Source organism: Pseudophryne corroboree, chromosome 1 (assembly GCF_028390025.1).
Source record: "Pseudophryne corroboree isolate aPseCor3 chromosome 1, aPseCor3.hap2, whole genome shotgun sequence".
Classification (NCBI taxonomy): Eukaryota; Metazoa; Chordata; class Amphibia; order Anura; family Myobatrachidae; genus Pseudophryne; species Pseudophryne corroboree.
Window position 1 is genome coordinate 12,220,154 of NC_086444.1, and position 20,904 is coordinate 12,241,057.

The window sequence follows — 20,904 nt, forward strand, 5'->3', positions numbered from 1 at the left end:
TATACCCCATGGTACTAATGTGGACCCCAGCATCCTCTAAGACGTAAGAGAAAAATTATTTAAAAAAAAAATCTTCAAAACATTGATCGGGAACATTGCGACCATCGTAACAAAATGAAAGCCGGGAAAGCCTCCAGGTACACATAGGGTCTTCGGGGGAGGGGGGTTAATGTACACTTCCCCAGCGGCTGCTATTGAGGGGGGGGGGGGGGGGGGGGTGCTGACTGATCAGCAATGATCGGCAACGGAGAGTGCGGGGAGGCAGAAGACCTTCCGGTGCCTCTGACAGCCTGCTAAAACGGTTTATCTGACTGGTCACATCCTGTGCTCCTAGGTCAGATAAGACACTTGCTGGTGTGGTCACATCTGATGCCCTCATGCCAGGCAAGTGGTTAATAGGAATCCTCGGGAACTGGGAACCAGTGCTAGCCTAGAAGATTATCTTTTTTTAAAATGTTTATGTGACCAGGCAAAAGCATTCCACTGACAACTTACCCACAGAACTCACATTCTATCTGCTCTTTCAGGAATACTGACCCAGCATGTTATTGGGGTTATACTGTCCCCCCGCTAGCCAGACACCAAGAAGTACCTGTGCTGAGACCCTGGCTGTACAGTGCTACAGGGTCACTACAATGGAATGGTATTATACACAGGCTCTCAAACTCACCCCTCAGGAACCCACGCAGGGCATGTTTTCCAGGTCTCCTTACAGAATCACTAGTCAAATAATTATCTCCACCTGTGGGTCTTTTCAAATGTATCAGTGAGTAATGAATACACCTGTGCACCTGCTGGGTGATCTGGAAAACATGAACCGTGCGGGGTCCTGAGGATAGAGTTTGAGAGTTTGCTATAATATACAAGACCTACCCAATGTGCCCTTATTGCCCTGCCCATACTCAGCAGCAGGAATACATTACCCAATGTATCGCCTCTCGTACCGTCGTCTTTCTTTCTTCAGGAGAGAAGAATCTTTCTCCTGCCACCATCACACTACAGGTAGGCTGCAAATCTATACGTGCTCATCCGGAGTTACTAACATTCCCGACTGATGTCCAGACTATCAGGAATAATCCGCTAATTAAGGTCCATTCAATACTACATTGCTGGGTTTGTACCTTCCTCATTAGCAAGAAGGACCTGGAACCAGAATTCAGACGCCCTGTGTCGCCTGGCCGAGAACTACCAATGCAGTAAAAGTACCTATTAGTGTCTCGGTCACCCTATTGCCTACTTACTGTATCGTTATCCGGTCACAGGACAGCTGCCAGCGGGGAGAGAGACACTATTCCAGGTTACATGGTAGGCCGCTCTCAGAGAAGATTGGCTGATCTCCCGCCATTACTCTGCTAGTGACGCCCTGAATTCAGCGTACAAGCTGCAGCCATCCTAACCACTGTGTGATTACAGGTATCATTAATGTATTAGTGACTGAGTCACAGAAGTGCATAGGTCAGGCTGAGACATTGTAAGAAAATACACATTTATTGTGAGATGAGATCGGCAGTTAGTTGGTGCACATTGCCACATCAGAGACAAAGGTACACCTGGTCCTGAAGATACTGCTAAGGAAACAGCCAGATCTACAGGCGAAGATTTCACACATTGGAATCTATATAATCCCCACAAAATACATTTTGTTTCCAAATACTTTAATAAAAATATAGAAATAAACTTGTGTGGTTTTTGATAAGGGCTGTACATGATGTCGGAGAGGTCACATGAGGTTTAATATAACAGGGGTGTCCCATTTGTGTCATCAATGGTCACCATCAGAACAAGATTTCATGTACATATGGTGCAGCTTAGTAATAAATACACCCGGGAACACCCTACGTTTCTGTCCCCCACCCTAGGTATTCTTCTGCACCTCCCCACGTCCTCCAGAGGGTCTAGGCAGCTTCCTTCCATTTGCCCCCCCTCTACCCACCCCTGGTCTCCTCCGCTTTGGCCCCTGGTTCTCCACTTTCAGTTCCTGGATCCATTGGGAGTCATAGTTGCCTGGGGCTTGGTACCCAGGTTCGGTGGCACCAAGGGGGTCTTTACTCAGCAGAACGCAGATAGAGGGTCTGTTCCTCTTCACCGTCAGAGGATCTAGCCCCACCTCGGGCACGATCGGCTCCCAGATCTCTTCAGTTGGTCTGTAAAGGATCTTTGTGATCTGGTGAAGATCCTTTACGGTCCTTTTCAGGATCTCCACACAGGTGATGGTCTTGCTGAGGGCCTTCCCGGTTCCGCTGAACATTATCTGCCGCACACTCTCACTCTCCATCTTGCTTATAGCGAAGCCCATCAGGTTCCGGATCTTGCTGCCATCTTTCACCTTCATCTCAATGATGTCTGGTGAGAGGACAGCAAAGGGCCGCTCTACGGGCTTCTCCTCCACTCTCACCTTCTTATAGTTCTCCATAGTCAGGTGACTGAGCTGTAAGACATAGCAGACAGGACAATGAGCTACGCCCAGTGGAAAGACCAGCGACGGTACAACCATCTGGGTATAAATATTCTAACGCCCGCAGACAGCGAGATGTTCCTTCCGGGACAGCAGTAACCTAAGTGCATGAACACACAGACCCACTGCGCACATATATACTAGACAATTACTGCACACACACGCACTGTACCTACAGCACACGCTCACCACACACAGACCCACTGCGCACATATATACTACACAATTACTGCACACACACTGTACCTACAGCACACGCTCACCACACACAGACCCACTGCGCACATATATACTACACAATTACTACACACACACACACACACACACACGCACTGTACCTACAGCACACGCTCACCACACACAGACCCACTGCGCACATATATACTACACAATTACTGCACACGCACTGTACCTACTGCACACGCTCACCACACACACACCCACTGCGCACATATATACTACACAATTACTGCACACACACGCACTGTACCTACAGCATACACTCACCACACACAGACCCACTGCGCACATATATACTACACAATTACTGCACACACTCACCACACACAGACCCACTGCGCACATATATACTACACAATTACTGCACACACACACACACTGTACCTACAGCACACGCTCACTACACAGACCCACTGCGCACATATATACTACACAATAACTGCACACACACTCACCGCAGACACACTGCGCACATATATACTACACAATTACTGCACACACGCACTGTACCTACAGCACACGCTCACTACACACAGACCCACTGCGCACATATATACTAGACAATTATTGCACACACACGCACTGTACCTACAGCACACGCTCACCACACACAGACCCACTGCGCACATATATACTAGACAATTACTGCACACACACACACACTGTACCTACAGCACACGCTCACCACACAGACCCACTGCGCACATATATACTAGACAATTACTGCACACACACACACACCACTGTACCTACAGCACACGCTCACTACACAGACACACTGCGCACATATATACTACACAATTACTGCACACACGCACTGTACCTACAGCACACGCTCACCACACACAGACCCACTGCGCACATATATACTAGACAATTACTGCACACACACACACACTGTACCTACAGCACACGCTCACCACACACAGACCCACTGCGCACATATATACTAGACAATTACTGCACACACACACACACACTGTACCTACAGCACACGCTCACCACACACAGACACACTGCGCACATATATACTACACAATTACTGCACACACACACTGTACCTACAGCACACGCTCACCACACACAGACCCACTGCGCACATATATACTAGACAATTACTGCACACACACACACACTGTACCTACAGCACACGCTCACCACACACAGACCCACTGCGCACATATATACTAGACAATTACTGCACACACACACACACTGTACCTACAGCACACGCTCACCACACACAGACACACTGCGCACATATATACTACACAATTACTGCACACACACACTGTACCTACAGCACACGCTCACTACACACAGACCCACTGCGCACATATATACTACACAATTACTGCACACACGCACTGTACCTACAGCACACGCTCACCACACACAGACCCACTGCGCACATATATACTAGACAATTACTGCACACACACACACACTGTACCTACAGCACACGCTCACCACACACAGACCCACTGCGCACATATATACTAGACAATTATTGCACACACACGCACTGTACCTACAGCACACGCTCACCACACAGACCCACCGCGCACATATATACTAGACAATTATTGCACACACACGCACTGTACCTACAGCACACGCTCACCACACACAGACCCACTGCGCACATATATACTAGACAATTATTGCACACACACGCACTGTACCTACAGCACACGCTCACCACACAGACCCACCGCGCACATATATACTAGACAATTACTGCACACACACTGTACCTACAGCACACGCTCACCACACACAGACCCACTGCGCACATATATACTAGACAATTATTGCACACACACGCACTGCATCTACAGCACACGCTCACCACACACAGACCCACTGCGCACATATATACTAGACAATTACTGCACACACACACACACTGTACCTACAGCACACGCTCACCACACACAGACCCACTGCGCACATATATACTAGACAATTACTGCACACACACGCACTGTACCTCCAGCACACGCTCACCACACACAGACCCACTGCGCACATATATACTAGACAATTACTGCACACACACACACACACACTGTACCTACAGCACACACAGACCCACTGCACACATATATACTACACAATTACTGCACACACACGCACTGTACCTCCAGCACACGCTCACCACACACAGACCCACTGCGCACATATATACTAGACAATTACTGCACACACACGCACTGTACCTCCAGCACACGCTCACCACACACAGACCCACTGCGCACATATATACTAGACAATTATTGCACACACACGCACTGTACCTACAGCACACGCTCACCACACACAGACCCACTGCGCACATATATACTAGACAATTACTGCACACACACGCACTGTACCTCCAGCACACGCTCACCACACACAGACCCACTGCGCACATATATACTAGACAATTATTGCACACACACGCACTGTACCTACAGCACACGCTCACCACACACAGACCCACTGTGCACATATATACTAGACAATTATTGCACACACACGCACTGCATCTACAGCACACGCTCACCACACACAGACCCACTGCGCACATATATACTAGACAATTACTGCACACACACACACACACACACACACACTGTACCTAACAGCACACGCTCACCACACAGACCCACTGCGCACATATATACTACACAATAACTGCACACACACTCACCATACACAGACACACTGCGCACATATATACTACACAATAACTGCACACACACTCACCATACACAGACACACTGCGCACATATATACTACACAATTACTGCACACACACACACACTGTACCTAGAGCACACACTCACCACACAAAGACCCACTGCACACATATATACTAGACAATTACTGCACACACACACACACTGTACCTACAGCACACACTCACCACACACAGACCCACTGCACACACATGTACTGTACCTACAACACACGCTCACCACACAGACCCACTGCGCACATATATACTACACAATTACTGCACACACACGCACTGTACCTACAGCACACGCTCACCACACACAGACCCACTGCACACATATATACTAGACAATAACTGCACACACACTCACCACACACAGACACACTGCGCACATATATACTACACAATTACTGCACACACACACACTGTACCTACAGCACGCCCTCACCACACACAGACCCACTGCACACATATATACTAGACAATTACTGCACACACGCACTGTACCTACAGCACACGCTCACCACACAGACCCACTGCGCACATATATACTAGACAATTAGTGCACACACACACACACTGTACCTACAGCACACACCACACACAGACCCACTGCGCACATATATACTAGACAATTACTGCACACACACGCACTGTACCTACAGCACACGCTCACCACACACAGACCCACTGCGCACATATAAACTAGACAATTACTGCACACACACGCACTGTACCTACAGCACACACAGACCCACTGCGCACATATATACTACACAATTACTGCACACACACGCACTGTACCTACAGCACACGCTCACCACACACAGACCCACTGCGCACATATATACTAGACAATTAGTGCACACACACACACACACACACACACTGTACCTACAGCACACACAGACCCACTGCACACATATATACTACACAATTACTGCACACACACGCACTGTACCTACAGCAGACACTCACCACACACAGACCCACTGCGCACATATATACTAGACAATTACTGCGCACACACGCACTGTACCTACAGCACACGCTCACCACACACAGACCCACTGCGCACATATATACTACACAAGTACTGCACACACACGCACGCACTGTACCTACAGCACACGCTCACCACACACAGACCCACTGCGCACATATATACTAGACAATTACTGCGCACACACGCACTGTACCTACAGCACACGCTCACCACACAGACCCACTGCGCACATATATACTAGACAATTACTGCGCACACACGCACTGTACCTACAGCACACGCTCACCACACACAGACCCACTGCGCACATATATACTAGACAATTACTGCGCACACACTGTACCTACAGCACACGCTCACCACACACAGACCCACTGCGCACATATATACTACACAATTACTGCACACACACGCACTGTACCTACAGCACACGCTCACCACACACAGACCCACTGCGCACATATATACTACACAATTACTGCACACACACGCACTGTACCTACAGCACACGCTCACCACACACAGACCCACTGCGCACATATATACTAGACAATTACTGCACACACACGCACTGTACCTACAGCAGACACTCACCACACACAGACCCACTGCGCACATATATACTAGACAATTACTGCGCACACACGCACTGTACCTACAGCACACGCTCACCACACACAGACCCACTGCGCACATATATACTAGACAATTATTGCACACACACGCACTGCATCTACAGCACACGCTCACCACACACAGACCCACTGCGCACATATATACTAGACAATTACTGCACACACACACACACACACACGCACTGTACCTACAGCACACGCTCACCACACACAGACCCACTGCGCACATATATACTAGACAATTACTGCACGCACACACACACACACACACACACACACTGTACCTAACAGCACACGCTCACCACACAGACCCACTGCGCACATATATACTACACAATAACTGCACACACACTCACCATACACAGACACACTGCGCACATATATACTACACAATAACTGCACACACACTCACCATACACAGACACACTGCGCACATATATACTACACAATTACTGCACACACACACACTGTACCTAGAGCACACACTCACCACACACAGACCCACTGCACACATATATACTAGACAATTACTGCACACACACACACACACACTGTACCTACAGCACACACTCACCACACACAGACCCACTGCACACACATGTACTGTACCTACAGCACACGCTCACCACACACAGACCCACTGCACACATATATACTAGACAATAACTGCACACACACTCACCACACACAGACACACTGCGCACATATATACTACACAATTACTGCACACACACACACTGTACCTACAGCACGCCCTCACCACACACAGACCCACTGCACACATATATACTAGACAATTACTGCACACACGCACTGTACCTACAGCACACGCTCACCACACAGACCCACTGCGCACATATATACGAGACAATTAGTGCACACACACACACTGTACCTACAGCACACACCACACACAGACCCACTGCGCACATATATACTAGACAATTACTGCACACACACGCACTGTACCTACAGCACACGCTCACCACACACAGACCCACTGCGCACATATAAACTAGACAATTACTGCACACACACGCACTGTACCTACAGCACACACAGACCCACTGCGCACATATATACTACACAATTACTGCACACACACGCACTGTACCTACAGCACACGCTCACCACACACAGACCCACTGCGCACATATATACTAGACAATTAGTGCACACACACACTGTACCTACAGCACACACAGACCCACTGCACACATATATACTACACAATTACTGCACACACACGCACTGTACCTACAGCAGACACTCACCACACACAGACCCACTGCGCACATATATACTAGACAATTACTGCGCACACACGCACTGTACCTACAGCACACGCTCACCACACAGACCCACTGCGCACATATATACTAGACAATTACTGCGCACACACGCACTGTACCTACAGCACACGCTCACCACACACAGACCCACTGCGCACATATATACTAGACAATTACTGCGCACACACTGTACCTACAGCACACGCTCACCACACACAGACCCACTGCGCACATATATACTACACAATTACTGCACACACACGCACTGTACCTACAGCACACGCTCACCACACACAGACCCACTGCGCACATATATACTAGACAATTACTGCGCACACACGCATTGTACCTACAGCACACGCTCACCACACACAGACCCACTGCGCACATATATACTACACAAGTACTGCACACACACGCACGCACTGTACCTACAGCACACGCTCACCACACACAGACCCACTGCGCACATATATACTAGACAATTACTGCACACACACACACACACACACTGTACCTACAGCACACACAGACCCACTGCACACATATATACTACACAATTACTGCACACACACGCACTGTACCTACAGCAGACACTCACCACACACAGACCCACTGCGCACATATATACTACACAAGTACTGCACACACACGCACGCACTGTACCTACAGCACATGCTCACTACACACAGACCCACTACAGCCTGATCACACAGTAGTGACACACTTATACCCCTTTTCCACTAAAACTCCAGATCCGTCCCGGGTAACTGAACACTGTCTAACCATGTAACAGCGGCCTGAAACCCTATTACGCAGCAGGTGACCCGGGTAACCCGCTTATACCGCAGCCTTACCCTAATTCTTCCCTGGCAGCCACCCAGGTTGGATATGGTTATTTTTCAGAGACCTTTTTCCACCGAGCCGTAACCCGGGTAGACCCAGTAATAATAAGATTTTACTCACCGGTAAATCTATTTCTCGTAGTCCGTAGTGGATGCTGGGACTCCGTAAGGACCATGGGGATTAGCGGCTCCGCAGGAGACTGGGCACAACTAAAGAAAGCTTTAGGACTACCTGGTGTGCACTGGCTCCTCCCACTAAGACCCTCCTCCAGACCTCAGTTAGGATACTGTGCCCGGAAGAGCTGACACAATAAGGAAGGATTTTGAATCCCGGGTAAGACTCATACCAGCCACACCAATCACACCGTATAACTCGTGATACTATACCCAGTTAACAGTATGAAATATAACTGAGCCTCTCAACAGATGGCTCAACAATAACCCTTTAGTTAGGCAATAACTATATACAAGTATTGCAGACAATCCGCACTTGGGACAGGCTCCCAGCATCCACTACGGACTACGAGAAATAGATTTACCGGTGAGTAAAATCTTATTTTCTCTGACGTCCTAAGTGGATGCTGGGACTCCGTAAGGACCATGGGGATTATACCAAAGCTCCCAAACAGGCGGGAGAGTGCGGATGACTCTGCAGCACCGAATGAGCAAACTCAAGGTCCTCCTCGGCCAGGGTATCAAACTTGTAGACTCCTACAAAAATGTTTTAACCCGACCAAGTAACAGCTCGGCAAAGTTGTAAAGCCGAGACCCCTCGGGCAGCCGCCAAAGAAGAGCCCACCTTCCTCGTGGAATGGGCTTTTACTGATTTAGGGTGCGGCAGTCCAGCCGCAGAATGTGCAAGTTGAATCGTGCTACAGATCCAGCGAGCAATCGTCTGCTTAGAAGCAGGAGCACCCAGCTTGCTGGGTGCATACAGGAGAAATAGCGAGTCAGTTTTCCTGACTCCAGCCGTCCTGGAAACATCTATTTTCAGGGCCCTGACTACATCCAGTAACTTGGAATCCTCCAAGTCCCAAGTAGCCGCAGGCACCACAATAGGTTGGTTCACATGAAAAACTGATACCACCTTAGGAAGGAATTGGGAACGAGTCCTCAATTCCGCCTTATCCATATAAAATACAGATAAGAGCTTTTGTATGACAAAGCCGCCAATTCTGATACACGCCTGGCCGACGCCAAGGCCCACAGAATGACCACTTTCCACGTGGAAGAAAATCGATAGAGCCGAAATCTGGACCTTAATGGAACCCAATTTTAGGCCCATAGTCACCTCTGACTGTAGGAAGTGCAGAAATCGACCTAGCTGAAATTTCTCCTTTGGGGCCTTCCTGGCCTCACAGTACGCAACATATTTCCGCCATATGCGGTGATAATGGTTTGCGTTCACTTCTTTCCTAGCTGTAAATAGCGTAGGGATAACTTCCTACGGAATTCCCTTTTCCTTCAGGATCCGGCGTTCAACCGCCATGCCGTCAACGCAGCCGCGGTACGTCTTGGAACAGACAGGCCCCCTGCTGCAGCAGGTCCTGTCTGAGCGGCAAAGGCCATGGGTCCTCTGAGATCATTTCTTGGAGTTCTGGTTACCAAGCTCTTCTTGGCCAACCCGGAACAATGAGTATAGTTCTTACTCCTCTCCTTCTTATTATTCTCATTACCCTGGGTAAGAGAGGCAGAGAAGGGAACACATACACCGACTGGTACACCCACGGTGTTACCAGAGCGTCCACAGCTATCGCCTGAGGGTCCTTGACCTGGCGCAATATCTTTGTAACTTTTAGTTGAGGCGGGACGCCATCATGTCCACCTGTGGCCTTTCCAAACGGTGTACAAATCATTTGGAAGACTTCTGGATGAAGTCCCCACTCTCCCGGGTGGAGGTCGTGTCTTCTGAGAAAGTCTGCTTCTCAGTTGTCCACTCCGGGAATGAACACTGCTGACAGTGCTAACACATGATTTTCCGCCCATCGGAGAATCCTTGTGGCTTCTGCCATCGCCATCCTGCTTCTTGTGCCGCCCTGTCGGTTTACATGAGCGACCGCCGTGATGTTGTCTGACTGGATCAGCACCGGCCGGTGTTGAAGCAGGGGTCTATGTAGGGAAGTCTCCTGACTTTTCCATAGCCTTGGAAGTTCCTTCCCTGTGTGACTGCCCCCCAGCCTCGAAGGCTGGCATCCGTGGTCACCAGGACCCAGTCCTGTATGCCGAAACTGCGGCCCCCTAGAAGATGAGCACTCTGCAGCCACCACAACAGCGACACCCTGACCCTTGGAGACAGGGTTAACCGCCGAAGCATCTGAAGATGCGACCCGGACCACTTGTCCAACAGATCCCACTGGAAAATCCTTGCATGGGACCTGGCGAATGGAATTTCTTCGTAAGAAGCTACCATCTTTCCCAGGGCTCGTGTGCATTGATGCACCGACACCTGTATACGTATTAGGAGGTCTCTGTCTAGAGACAACAACTCCTTGGACTTCTCCTCCGGGAGAAACCCTTTTTATCCTGTTCTGTGTCCAGAACCATACCCAAAAACAGTAGACGCGTCGTAGGAACCAGCTGCGACTTTGGAATATTCAGAATCCAGCCGTGCTGTTGTAGCACTTCCCGAGATAGTGCTACTCCGACGAACAACTGCTCCCTGGACCTCGCCTTTATAAGGAGATCGTCCAAGTACGGGATAATTATTTCGGCCATTACCTTGGTAAATACCTCGGTGCCGGGGACAGAGCAACGGCAACGTCTGGAATTGGTAATGACAATCCTGTACCACAATATTGAGGTACTCCTGGTGAAGAGGGTAAATAGGGACATGCAGGTAATCATCCTTGATGTCCAGTGATACCATGAAATTCTCCAGGCTTGCAATAATCGCCCTGAGTGATTCCATTTTGAACTTGAACCTTCGTATATAAGTGTTCAAGGCTTTCAATTTTAGAATGGGTCTCACCGAACCGTCTGGTTTCGGTACCACAACATTTTGGAATAGTAACCCCGGCCTTGTTGAAGGAGGGGTACCTTGATTTCACCTGCTGGAAGTACAGCTTGTGTATTGCCGCCAGTACTACCTTTCTCAGAGGGCAGCAGGCAAGGCTGATGTGAGGTAACGGCGAGGGGGAGTCGCCTCGAACTCCAGCCTGTATCCCTGTGATACTATTTGCAGAACCTAGGGATTCACCTGTGGGCAAGCCCACTGGTCCCTAAAGTTCCCGAGACGCGTCCCTACCGCACCTGTCTCCACCTGTGGAGCCCCAGCGTCATGCTGTGGACTCAGAGGAAGCGGGGGAAGATTTTTGATCCTGGGAACTGACTGCTGGTGCAGCTTTTTCCTTCTTCCCTTGTCTCTGTGCAGAAAGGAAGCGCCTTTGACCCGCTTGCTTTTCTGAAGCCGAAAGGACTGTACCTGAAAATACGGTGCTTTCTTAGGCTGTGAGGAAACCTGAGGTAAAAAAATTTCTTCCCAGCTGTTGCTGTGGATACGAGGTCCCAGAGACCATCCCCAAACAATTCCTCACCCTTATAAGGCAGAATCTCCATGTGCCTTTTACAGGCAGCATCACCTGTCCACTGCCGGGTTTCTAATACCCTCCTGGCAGAATGGACATTGCATTAATTCTGGATGCCAGCCGGCAAATATCCCTCTGTGCATCCTTTATATATAAGACGACGTCTTTAATATGCTCTATGTTAGCAAAATATTATCCCTGTCTTAGAGTATTAATATTATCTGACAGGGTATCAGACCACGCTGCAGCAGCACTATTTATGCTGAGGCAATTGCAGGTCTCAGTATATAACCTGAGTGTGTATATACAGACTTCAGGATAGCCTCCTGCTTTTTATCAGCAGGTTCCTTCAAGGTGGCCGTATCCTAAGACGGCAGTGCCACCTTTTTTGACAAACGTGTGAGCGCCTTATCCACCCTAAGGGATATCTCCCAACGTGACCTATCCTCTGGCGGGAAAGGGTACGCCATCAGTAACTTTTTAGAAATTACCAGTTTCTTATCGGGGGAACCCACGCTACTTTACACACTTCATTCATTCATCTGATGGGGGAACAAAACACTGGCTGCTTTTTCTCCCCAAAAATAAAACCCCTTTTATGTGGTACTTGGGTTCATGTCAGAAAATGCGTAACACATTTTTCATTGCCGAGATCATGTAACGGATGTTCCTAGTGGATTGTGTATATGTCTCAACCTCGTCGACACTGGAGTCAGACTCCGTGTCGACATCTGTGTCTGCCATCTGAGGGAGCGGGCGTTTTTGAGCCCCTGATGGCCTTTGAGACGCCTGGGCAGGCGCGGGCTGAGAAGCCGGCTGTCCCACAGCTGTTACGTCATCCAGCCTTTTATGTAAGGAGTTGACACTGTCGGTTAATACCTTCAACCTATCCATCCACTCTGGTGTCGGCCCCACAGGGGGCGACATCCCATTTATCGGCCTCTGCTCCGCCTCCACGTAACCTTCCTCATCCAACATGTCGACACAGCTGTACCGACACACCGCACACACACAGGGAATGCTCTGACTGAGGACAGGACCCCACAAAGTCCTTTGGGGAGACAGAGAGAGTATGCCAGCACACACCAGAGCGCTATATAATGCAGGGATTAACACTATAACTGAGTGATTTTTCCCCCAATAGCTGCTTGTATAAACAATATTGCGCCTAAATTTAGTGCCCCCCCTCTCTTTTTATCCCTTTGAGTCTGAAAACTACAGGGGAGAGCCTGGGGAGCGGTCTTCCAGCTGCACTGTGAAGAAAAAATGGCGCCAGTGTGCTGAGGGAGAAGCCCCGCCCCTTTTTCGGCGGACTTTCTCCCGCTTTTTCTGGAATACTGGCAGGGGTAATTTTACATCTATATAGCCTCTAGGACTATATATGATGTAGATTTGCCAGCCAAGGTGTCATATATTGCCCTCAGGGCGCCCCCCCCCCCCCCCCCCCCCCCCCCCCCCAGCGCCCTGCACCCATCAGTGACCGGAGTGTGAGGTGTACATGAGGAGCAATGGCGCACAGCTGCAGTGCTGTGCGCTACCTTGGTGAAGACCGAAGTCTTCTGCCGCCGATTTTCCGGACTCTTCATGCTTCTGGCTCTGTAAGGGGAACGGCGGCGCGGCTCCGGGAACGAACACCAAGGTCGGGTCCTGCGGTCGATCCCTCTGGAGCTAATGGTGTCCAGTAGCCTATGAAGCCCAAGCTACCACCTGTTAGGTAGGTTCGCTTCTTCTCCCCTTAGTCCCTCGCTGCAGTGAGTCTGTTGCCAGCAGGTCTCACTGTAAAATAAAAAACCTAAATATACTTTCTTTCTAGGAGCTCAGGAGAGCCCCTAGTGTGCATCCAGCTCGGCCGGGCACAAGATTCTAACTGACGTCTGGAGGAGGGTCTTAGTGGGAGGAGCCAGTGCACACCAGGTAGTCCTAAAGCTTTCTTTAGTTGTGCCCAGTCTCCTGCGGAGCCGCTAATCCCCATGGTCCTTACGGAGTCCCAGCATCCACTTAGGACGTCAGAGAAAACCCCGGTTACTGCGGCAGTGGAATAGGCGCATAATTCACACTATAACCTCACCTCCTACCTCCCTCGAGGTAGCCAAAGTCACATCCCCAACACCGCCAGAGACGGATGGACATTTATTATTAGAGTAGATTGTGTGGCTGCTCCCATTGAGGTGTTCTGCACAGTAACATGGATAATAATGAACGCACCGCGTAATAGAACCGTAAAGGCTGATACCAGGGAGAGAAGAACGAGGGAGACGTCATGACCAAGAAGAGGAGACGATTTGTTCTCCGCAGTATGATATATTGTATATAGGTGGCTGGGACGCCGCTTCTACACCAATGCTCTTGGCCATCAGACGGACCCCTGAATGTGACATTAAGCAAATGTCGCTGCATAGTCCTTGCCTTAGATGCACCTGTGCGTCTGACTTTGCAATGTCTCAGAAGCTTCCAGACTCACTCTCAGAAGCCACCGGCTAGGGTGGCCGATTCCGGGATTGGAGCTTCCAATCCCGGGATTACGAGATTAGCCACCTTGTGCTTTTTTGTAATGCCGGGCAGCGCTGAGCATCTTCAGCAGACGCTGCCCGGCCACACCTGCCCCCGGCTGTGCGCACTGCGCAGCGTGATGTCAGAGGTCACGCAGTGCAGCCTGACGCCAACCCCTTCCCCCTCCCAGAGAGGATAATGACAACGAATCCAGGGATTGAAAAAACGTCCCGGTATTGGCCACCCTACCGCCAGCCTATGGCAGGCACAGTTTCTTCATCTGTGCATGAAATCACTTTCACCGACAGGACTACGACAAACCGCCTCCATGTGTGCGCTACTACACTTTCCAGTCATCGGACGGGGACGCACATTATATTTTCATTACACATTCTCCCTGCGGCGTCTGAAGACATAACGGTAAACAGACAGAAACTGGACGCATCATCGCTCCACTACATCCAGGCACTGGCAGTGCATCAACCAGTGACCCCGGCCCGCCCTGACTCAGAGGTGGATTTCCCAGAAGACACGTGCCTAAGGGCGCCATGTGCTGGGGACGGCACAGTATTCAGCATCCCCTGCCTGCCATTGTGTCCCGCTGCTGTACTGGGGAAAGCTGAAGGGAAGAGCAGGTGCTTGGCGACCTGACAGGGAGGTCTGGGCGGCTGCGGCAGCTTTTTACCGATTCCGGGTGGAGAGGGAGAGAGGAGCAGAAGGAGGAGGAGGCTGTAATGCCCAGGTGGGTGGTCGGAGATCAGGGGATTGTGTGGGGAGGGAAAGGGCATCGGGCCGTAGGAGTTAGGATGCAGGGAGATGGGACGACCAAAGCAGTAGAGACCGTCCAGAGTCGGGATGCCGCGGTCAGTCATGTGACCGCCAGCATCCCAAATGCCAGCACTTCATACCCAAACCCTCACCCACACAGGAGAGAAGTGGCCACCTGTCAGATACAGCGGATAACTGGCACATGGTACAAGCCTCGGAGAGAGGTAGGGTGTACAACCAACCAGCTTACAACTGTCATTTCATAGGCTGTGCTAGGAAAATGACAGAGACTGATAGCTTGTTTTGCCACCCGCACTGCTCCCCCATACTACTCTGCCGCCCGCACTCCTCCCCCCATACCACTCTGCCGCCCGCATTCCTCCCCCCATACCACACTGCTGCCTGCACTCCTCCCCCCATACTACTCTGCGACCCGCACTCCTCCCTCCATACTACTCTGCCGCCCGCACTCCTCCCCCCATACTACTCTGCCGCCCGCACTCCTCCCCCCATACTACTCTGCCGCCCGCACTCCTCCCCCCATACTACTCTGCCGCCCGCATTCCTCCCCCCATACCACTCTGCTGCCCGCACTCCTCCCTCCATACTACTCTGCCGCCCGCACTCCTCCCCCCATACTACTCTGCCGCCCGCACTCCTCCCCCCATACTACTCTGCCGCCCGCACTCCTCCCCCCATACTACTCTGCCGCCCGCACTCCTCCCCCCCATACTACTCTGCCGCCCGCACTCCTCCCCCCATACCACTCTGCCACCCGCACTCCTCCCCGATACCACTCTGCCACCCGCACTCCTCCCCCATACCACTCTGCCGCCTGCACTCCTGCCCCTGTACCACTCTGCGGCCCGCACTCCTCCCCCATACTACTCTGCTGCCTGCACTCCTCCCCCCTATACTACTCTGCTGCCTGCACTCCTCCCCCCCATACTACCCTGCTGCCTGCACTCTTGCCCCTGTACCGCTCTGCCTCCCGCACTCCTCCCCCATACTACTCTGCTGCCTGCACTCCTCCCCCCTATACTACTCTGCTGCCTGCACTCCTCCCCCCCATACTACCCTGCTGCCTGCACTCCTGCCCCTGTACCGCTCTGCCTCCCGCACTCCTCCCCCCATACTACTCTGCTGCCTGCACTCCTCCCCCCATAGTACTCTGCCCCCCGCACTCCTCCCACCATACTACTCTGCTGCCTGCCCCTGTACTGCTCTGCCACCCGCACTCCCCCATACTACTCTGCTGCATGCACTCCTCCCCCATACCACTCTGCCGCCCGCACTCCTCCCCGATACTACTCTGCCGCCCGCACTCCTCCCCCATACCACTCTGCCGCCTGCACTCCTGCCCCTGTACCACTCTGCGGCCCGCACTCCTCCCCCATACTACTCTGCTGCCTGCACTCCTCCCCCCATACTACTCTGCTGCCTGCACTCCTCCCCCCATAGTACTCTGCCCCCTGCACTCCTCCCACCATACTACTCTGCTGCCTGCCCCTGTACTGCTCTGCCACCCGCACTCCCCCCATACTACTCTGCTGCATGCACTCCTGCCCCTGTGCTGCTCTGCCACCCGCACTCCTCCCCTCATACTACTCTGCCACCCGCACTCCTCCCTCCATACTACTCTGCTGTCTGCACTCCTGCCCCTGTACTGCTCTGCCACCCGCACTCCTCCCCTCATACTACTCTGCCACCCGCACTCCTCCCTCCATACTACTCTGCTGCCTGTACTGCTCTGCCACCCGCACTCCTCCCCTCATACTACTCTGCCACCTGCACTCCTGCCCCTGTACTGCTCAGCCACCCGCACTCCTGCCCCTGTACAGCTCAGTAACCCGCACTCCTGCCCCCATACTACTCTGCTGTCTGCACTCCTGCCCCTGTACAGCTCAGCCACCCGCACTCCTCCCCCCATACTACTCTGCTGCCTGCACTCCTGCCCCTGTACTGCTCTACCGCCCGCACTCCTCCCCCCATACTACTCTGCTGCCTGCACTCCTGCCCCTGTACTGCCCGCACTAATCCCCCCATACTACTCTGCCGCCTGCACTCCTGCCCCTGTACCACTCTGCCACCCGCACTCCTCCCCCCATACTACTCCTCTGCTGCCTGCACTCCTGCCCCCATAGTACTCTGTCGCCTGCACTCCTCCCCCCGTACTACTCTGCTGCCTGCACTCCTGCCCCTGTACTGCTCTGCCACCCGCACTCCTCCCCCAATACTACTCTGCTGCCTGTACAACGCTGCCACCCGCACTCCTCCCCTCATACTACTCTGCCACCCGCACTCCTCCCCTCATACTACTCTGCTGCCTGTACAACGCTGCCACCCGCACTCCTCCCCTCATACTACTCTGCCACCCGCACTCCTCCCCCAATACTACTCTGCTGCCTGTACAACGCTGCCACCCGCACTCCTCCCCATACTACTCTGCCACCCGCACTCCTCCCCCAATACTACTCTGCTGCCTGTACAACGCTGCCACCCGCACTCCTCCCCTCATACTACTCTGCCACCCGCACTCCTCCCCCCATACTACTCTGCTGCATGCACTCCTGCGCCTGTACTGCTCTGCCACCCGCACTCCTCCCCCAATACTACTCTGCTGCCTGTAAAGCTCTGCCACCCGCACTCCTCCCCTCATACTACTCTGCCACCCGCACTCCTCCCCCCATACTACTCTGCCACCCGCACTCCTCCCCCCATACTACTCTGCTGCCTGCACTCCTGCCCCTGTACTACTCTGCCACCCGCACTCCTCCCCCCATACTACTCTGCTGCCTGCACTCCTGCCCCTGTACTGCTCTGCCACCCGCACTCCTCCCCTCATACTACTCTGCCACCCGCACTCCTCCCCCCATACTACTCTGCCACCCGCACTCCTCCCCCCATACTACTCTGCCACCCGCACTCCTCCCCCCATACTACTCTGCTGCCTGCACTCCTGCCCCTGTACTGCTCTGCCACCCGCACTCCTCCCCCATACTACTCTGCCACCCGCACTCCTCCCCCCATACTACTCTGCCACCCGCACTCCTCCCCCCATACTACTCTGCTGCCTGCACTCCTGCCCCTGTACTGCTCTGCCACCCGCACTCCTCCCCCATACTACTCTGCCACTTGCACTCACTCCTGCCTCCCTACCGTTCTGCCCTCTGAGAAAGTGGAGAGAGATAAAGTAGCAACCAGCTCCTGTCATTTTGCAAACACAGCCTGTAACATGGCAGCTCTCTTATACCCCTTTTCCACTAGCTCAAAAAACACGGGTAAATGCACGAGGGCGCGCATCTACCTATGTTTTTTGCAAGTGGAAACGGGTCCCCCCCCCGCAAAAACCCGGATCAAGTGACCCGTAAATCCTACCTGGGTAGGTCACGGGAATGATCCGGGTAGGGTTGTAGTGTAAACGTTTACACTGTATGGAAGGGCGGCGCTGGGAGATCATGTGATCTCCCAGCGCCGCCCCTGCCGCGTCACTAAAAGCGTCACCAACCCGGCAATATGCCAAGTTGGTGACTGCTGATGGGAAAGGGGCTGAGCACGGGTCGCAGCAGGGGGCAGCTCCCGTGTCAGGCTCCCGGCTGTGACCCGTGCTCGTAAGTGGAAAAGGGGCATAATACCACTTTCACACCGCCTGACACGGGAGCTCCGGGATGCGACCCGCCTCAGGGATCCCTTTGACACTGCACTGGACCCGGTATGTCTACCCCGGCACCTTGCACACCGCACCAGAACACGGGTTATGCGCGCTCATGTGTTGCGCGCTCATGTGGTCAGAGGTGCCTGTGTGTATAAGGCTCAGAACATCCGCTCCTATACACCCTAATCCACCATCAGGTGACCCGGCCGCCCCTCAGCGACCCCGCGGGTGTAGCTGTATGCGGGAGGGACACCAGTGACCGGCCCCGCACCACTCACCTCACACTAACCCCCGGCGGTCTCCTCCTCACTCCGCCGCTGCACAGGGCGCCGCCATGACAGTGACATCACGCGGGAGAGACGTGGCCACAGCGTACACCAATCACTGACGACGCTGCGCTCCGTATCACTGAGGGCACGCCCACATCCCCATCCCGGAGTCTCTGGCCGGCTGCTGACCTCTACTGGAAACCGGCGGTATTGCGGCTCAGATCCACTGCCCTGATACTGCAACTGTCCTCTAACCCCTCCACTAATTACCCCCCTGCTGTGCACCACCCATCATCCAAGTGATCTCCAGCCCCCTTACATAGCACCTACTGCCCTCACTAATTACCCCCCTGCTGTGCACCAGCCATCATCCAAGTTACCCCCAGCCCCCTTACATAGCACCTACACCCCTCACTAATTACCCCCCTGCTGTGCACCACTCATCAGCCAAGTGATCCCCAGCCTTCTTACATAGCACCTACTGCCCTCACTAATTACCCCCCTGCTGTGCACCAGTCATCTTTCAAGTTACCCCCAGCCCTCTTACATAGCACCTACCGCCCTCACTAATTACCCCCCAGCTGTGCACCAGTCATCATCCAAGTTACCCCCAGCCCTCTTACATAGCACCTACCCCCTCACTAATTACCCCCCTGCTGTGCACCAGTCATCCAAGTTACCCCCAGCCCTCTTACATAGCACCTACACCCCTCACTAATTACCCCCCTGCTGTGCACCAGTCATCCAAGTTACCCCCAGCCCTCTTACATAGCACCTACAGCCCTCACTAATTACCCCCCTGCTGTGCACCACTCATCAGCCAAGTGATCCCCAGCCTTCTTACATAGCACCTACTGCCCTCACTAATTACCCCCCTGCTGTGCACCACATCAGCCAAGTGATCCCCAGCCTTCTTACATAGCACCTACTGCCCTCACTAATTACCCCCCTGCTGTGCACCACTCATCAGCCAAGTGATCCCCAGCCTTCTTACATA

At 52.4% G+C, this 20,904-nt stretch overlaps 1 protein-coding gene across 2 annotated transcripts; it reads right to left on the minus strand.

Moving 5' to 3' along the window:
- Positions 1–1,469: 1,469 nt before the first annotated feature.
- Positions 1,470–20,137, minus strand: RPP25L (ribonuclease P/MRP subunit p25 like). 2 transcript variants are annotated; one of them, XM_063957497.1, is made up of 2 exons: positions 19,917–20,137; positions 1,470–2,428 (listed from the first exon to the last, which is right to left on the minus strand). In XM_063957497.1, the coding sequence occupies exon 2, from the start codon at positions 2,411–2,413 to the stop codon at positions 1,856–1,858; it is 558 nt and encodes a 185-aa protein (XP_063813567.1). In that variant the 5' UTR covers positions 2,414–2,428; positions 19,917–20,137; the 3' UTR covers positions 1,470–1,855. The 2 variants fall into 2 exon arrangements, with proteins under 2 accessions (XP_063813567.1, XP_063813568.1); XM_063957498.1 differs by lacking the exon at positions 19,917–20,137 and adding an exon at positions 19,362–19,436.
- Between the last annotated feature and the right edge of the window lie 767 nt (positions 20,138–20,904).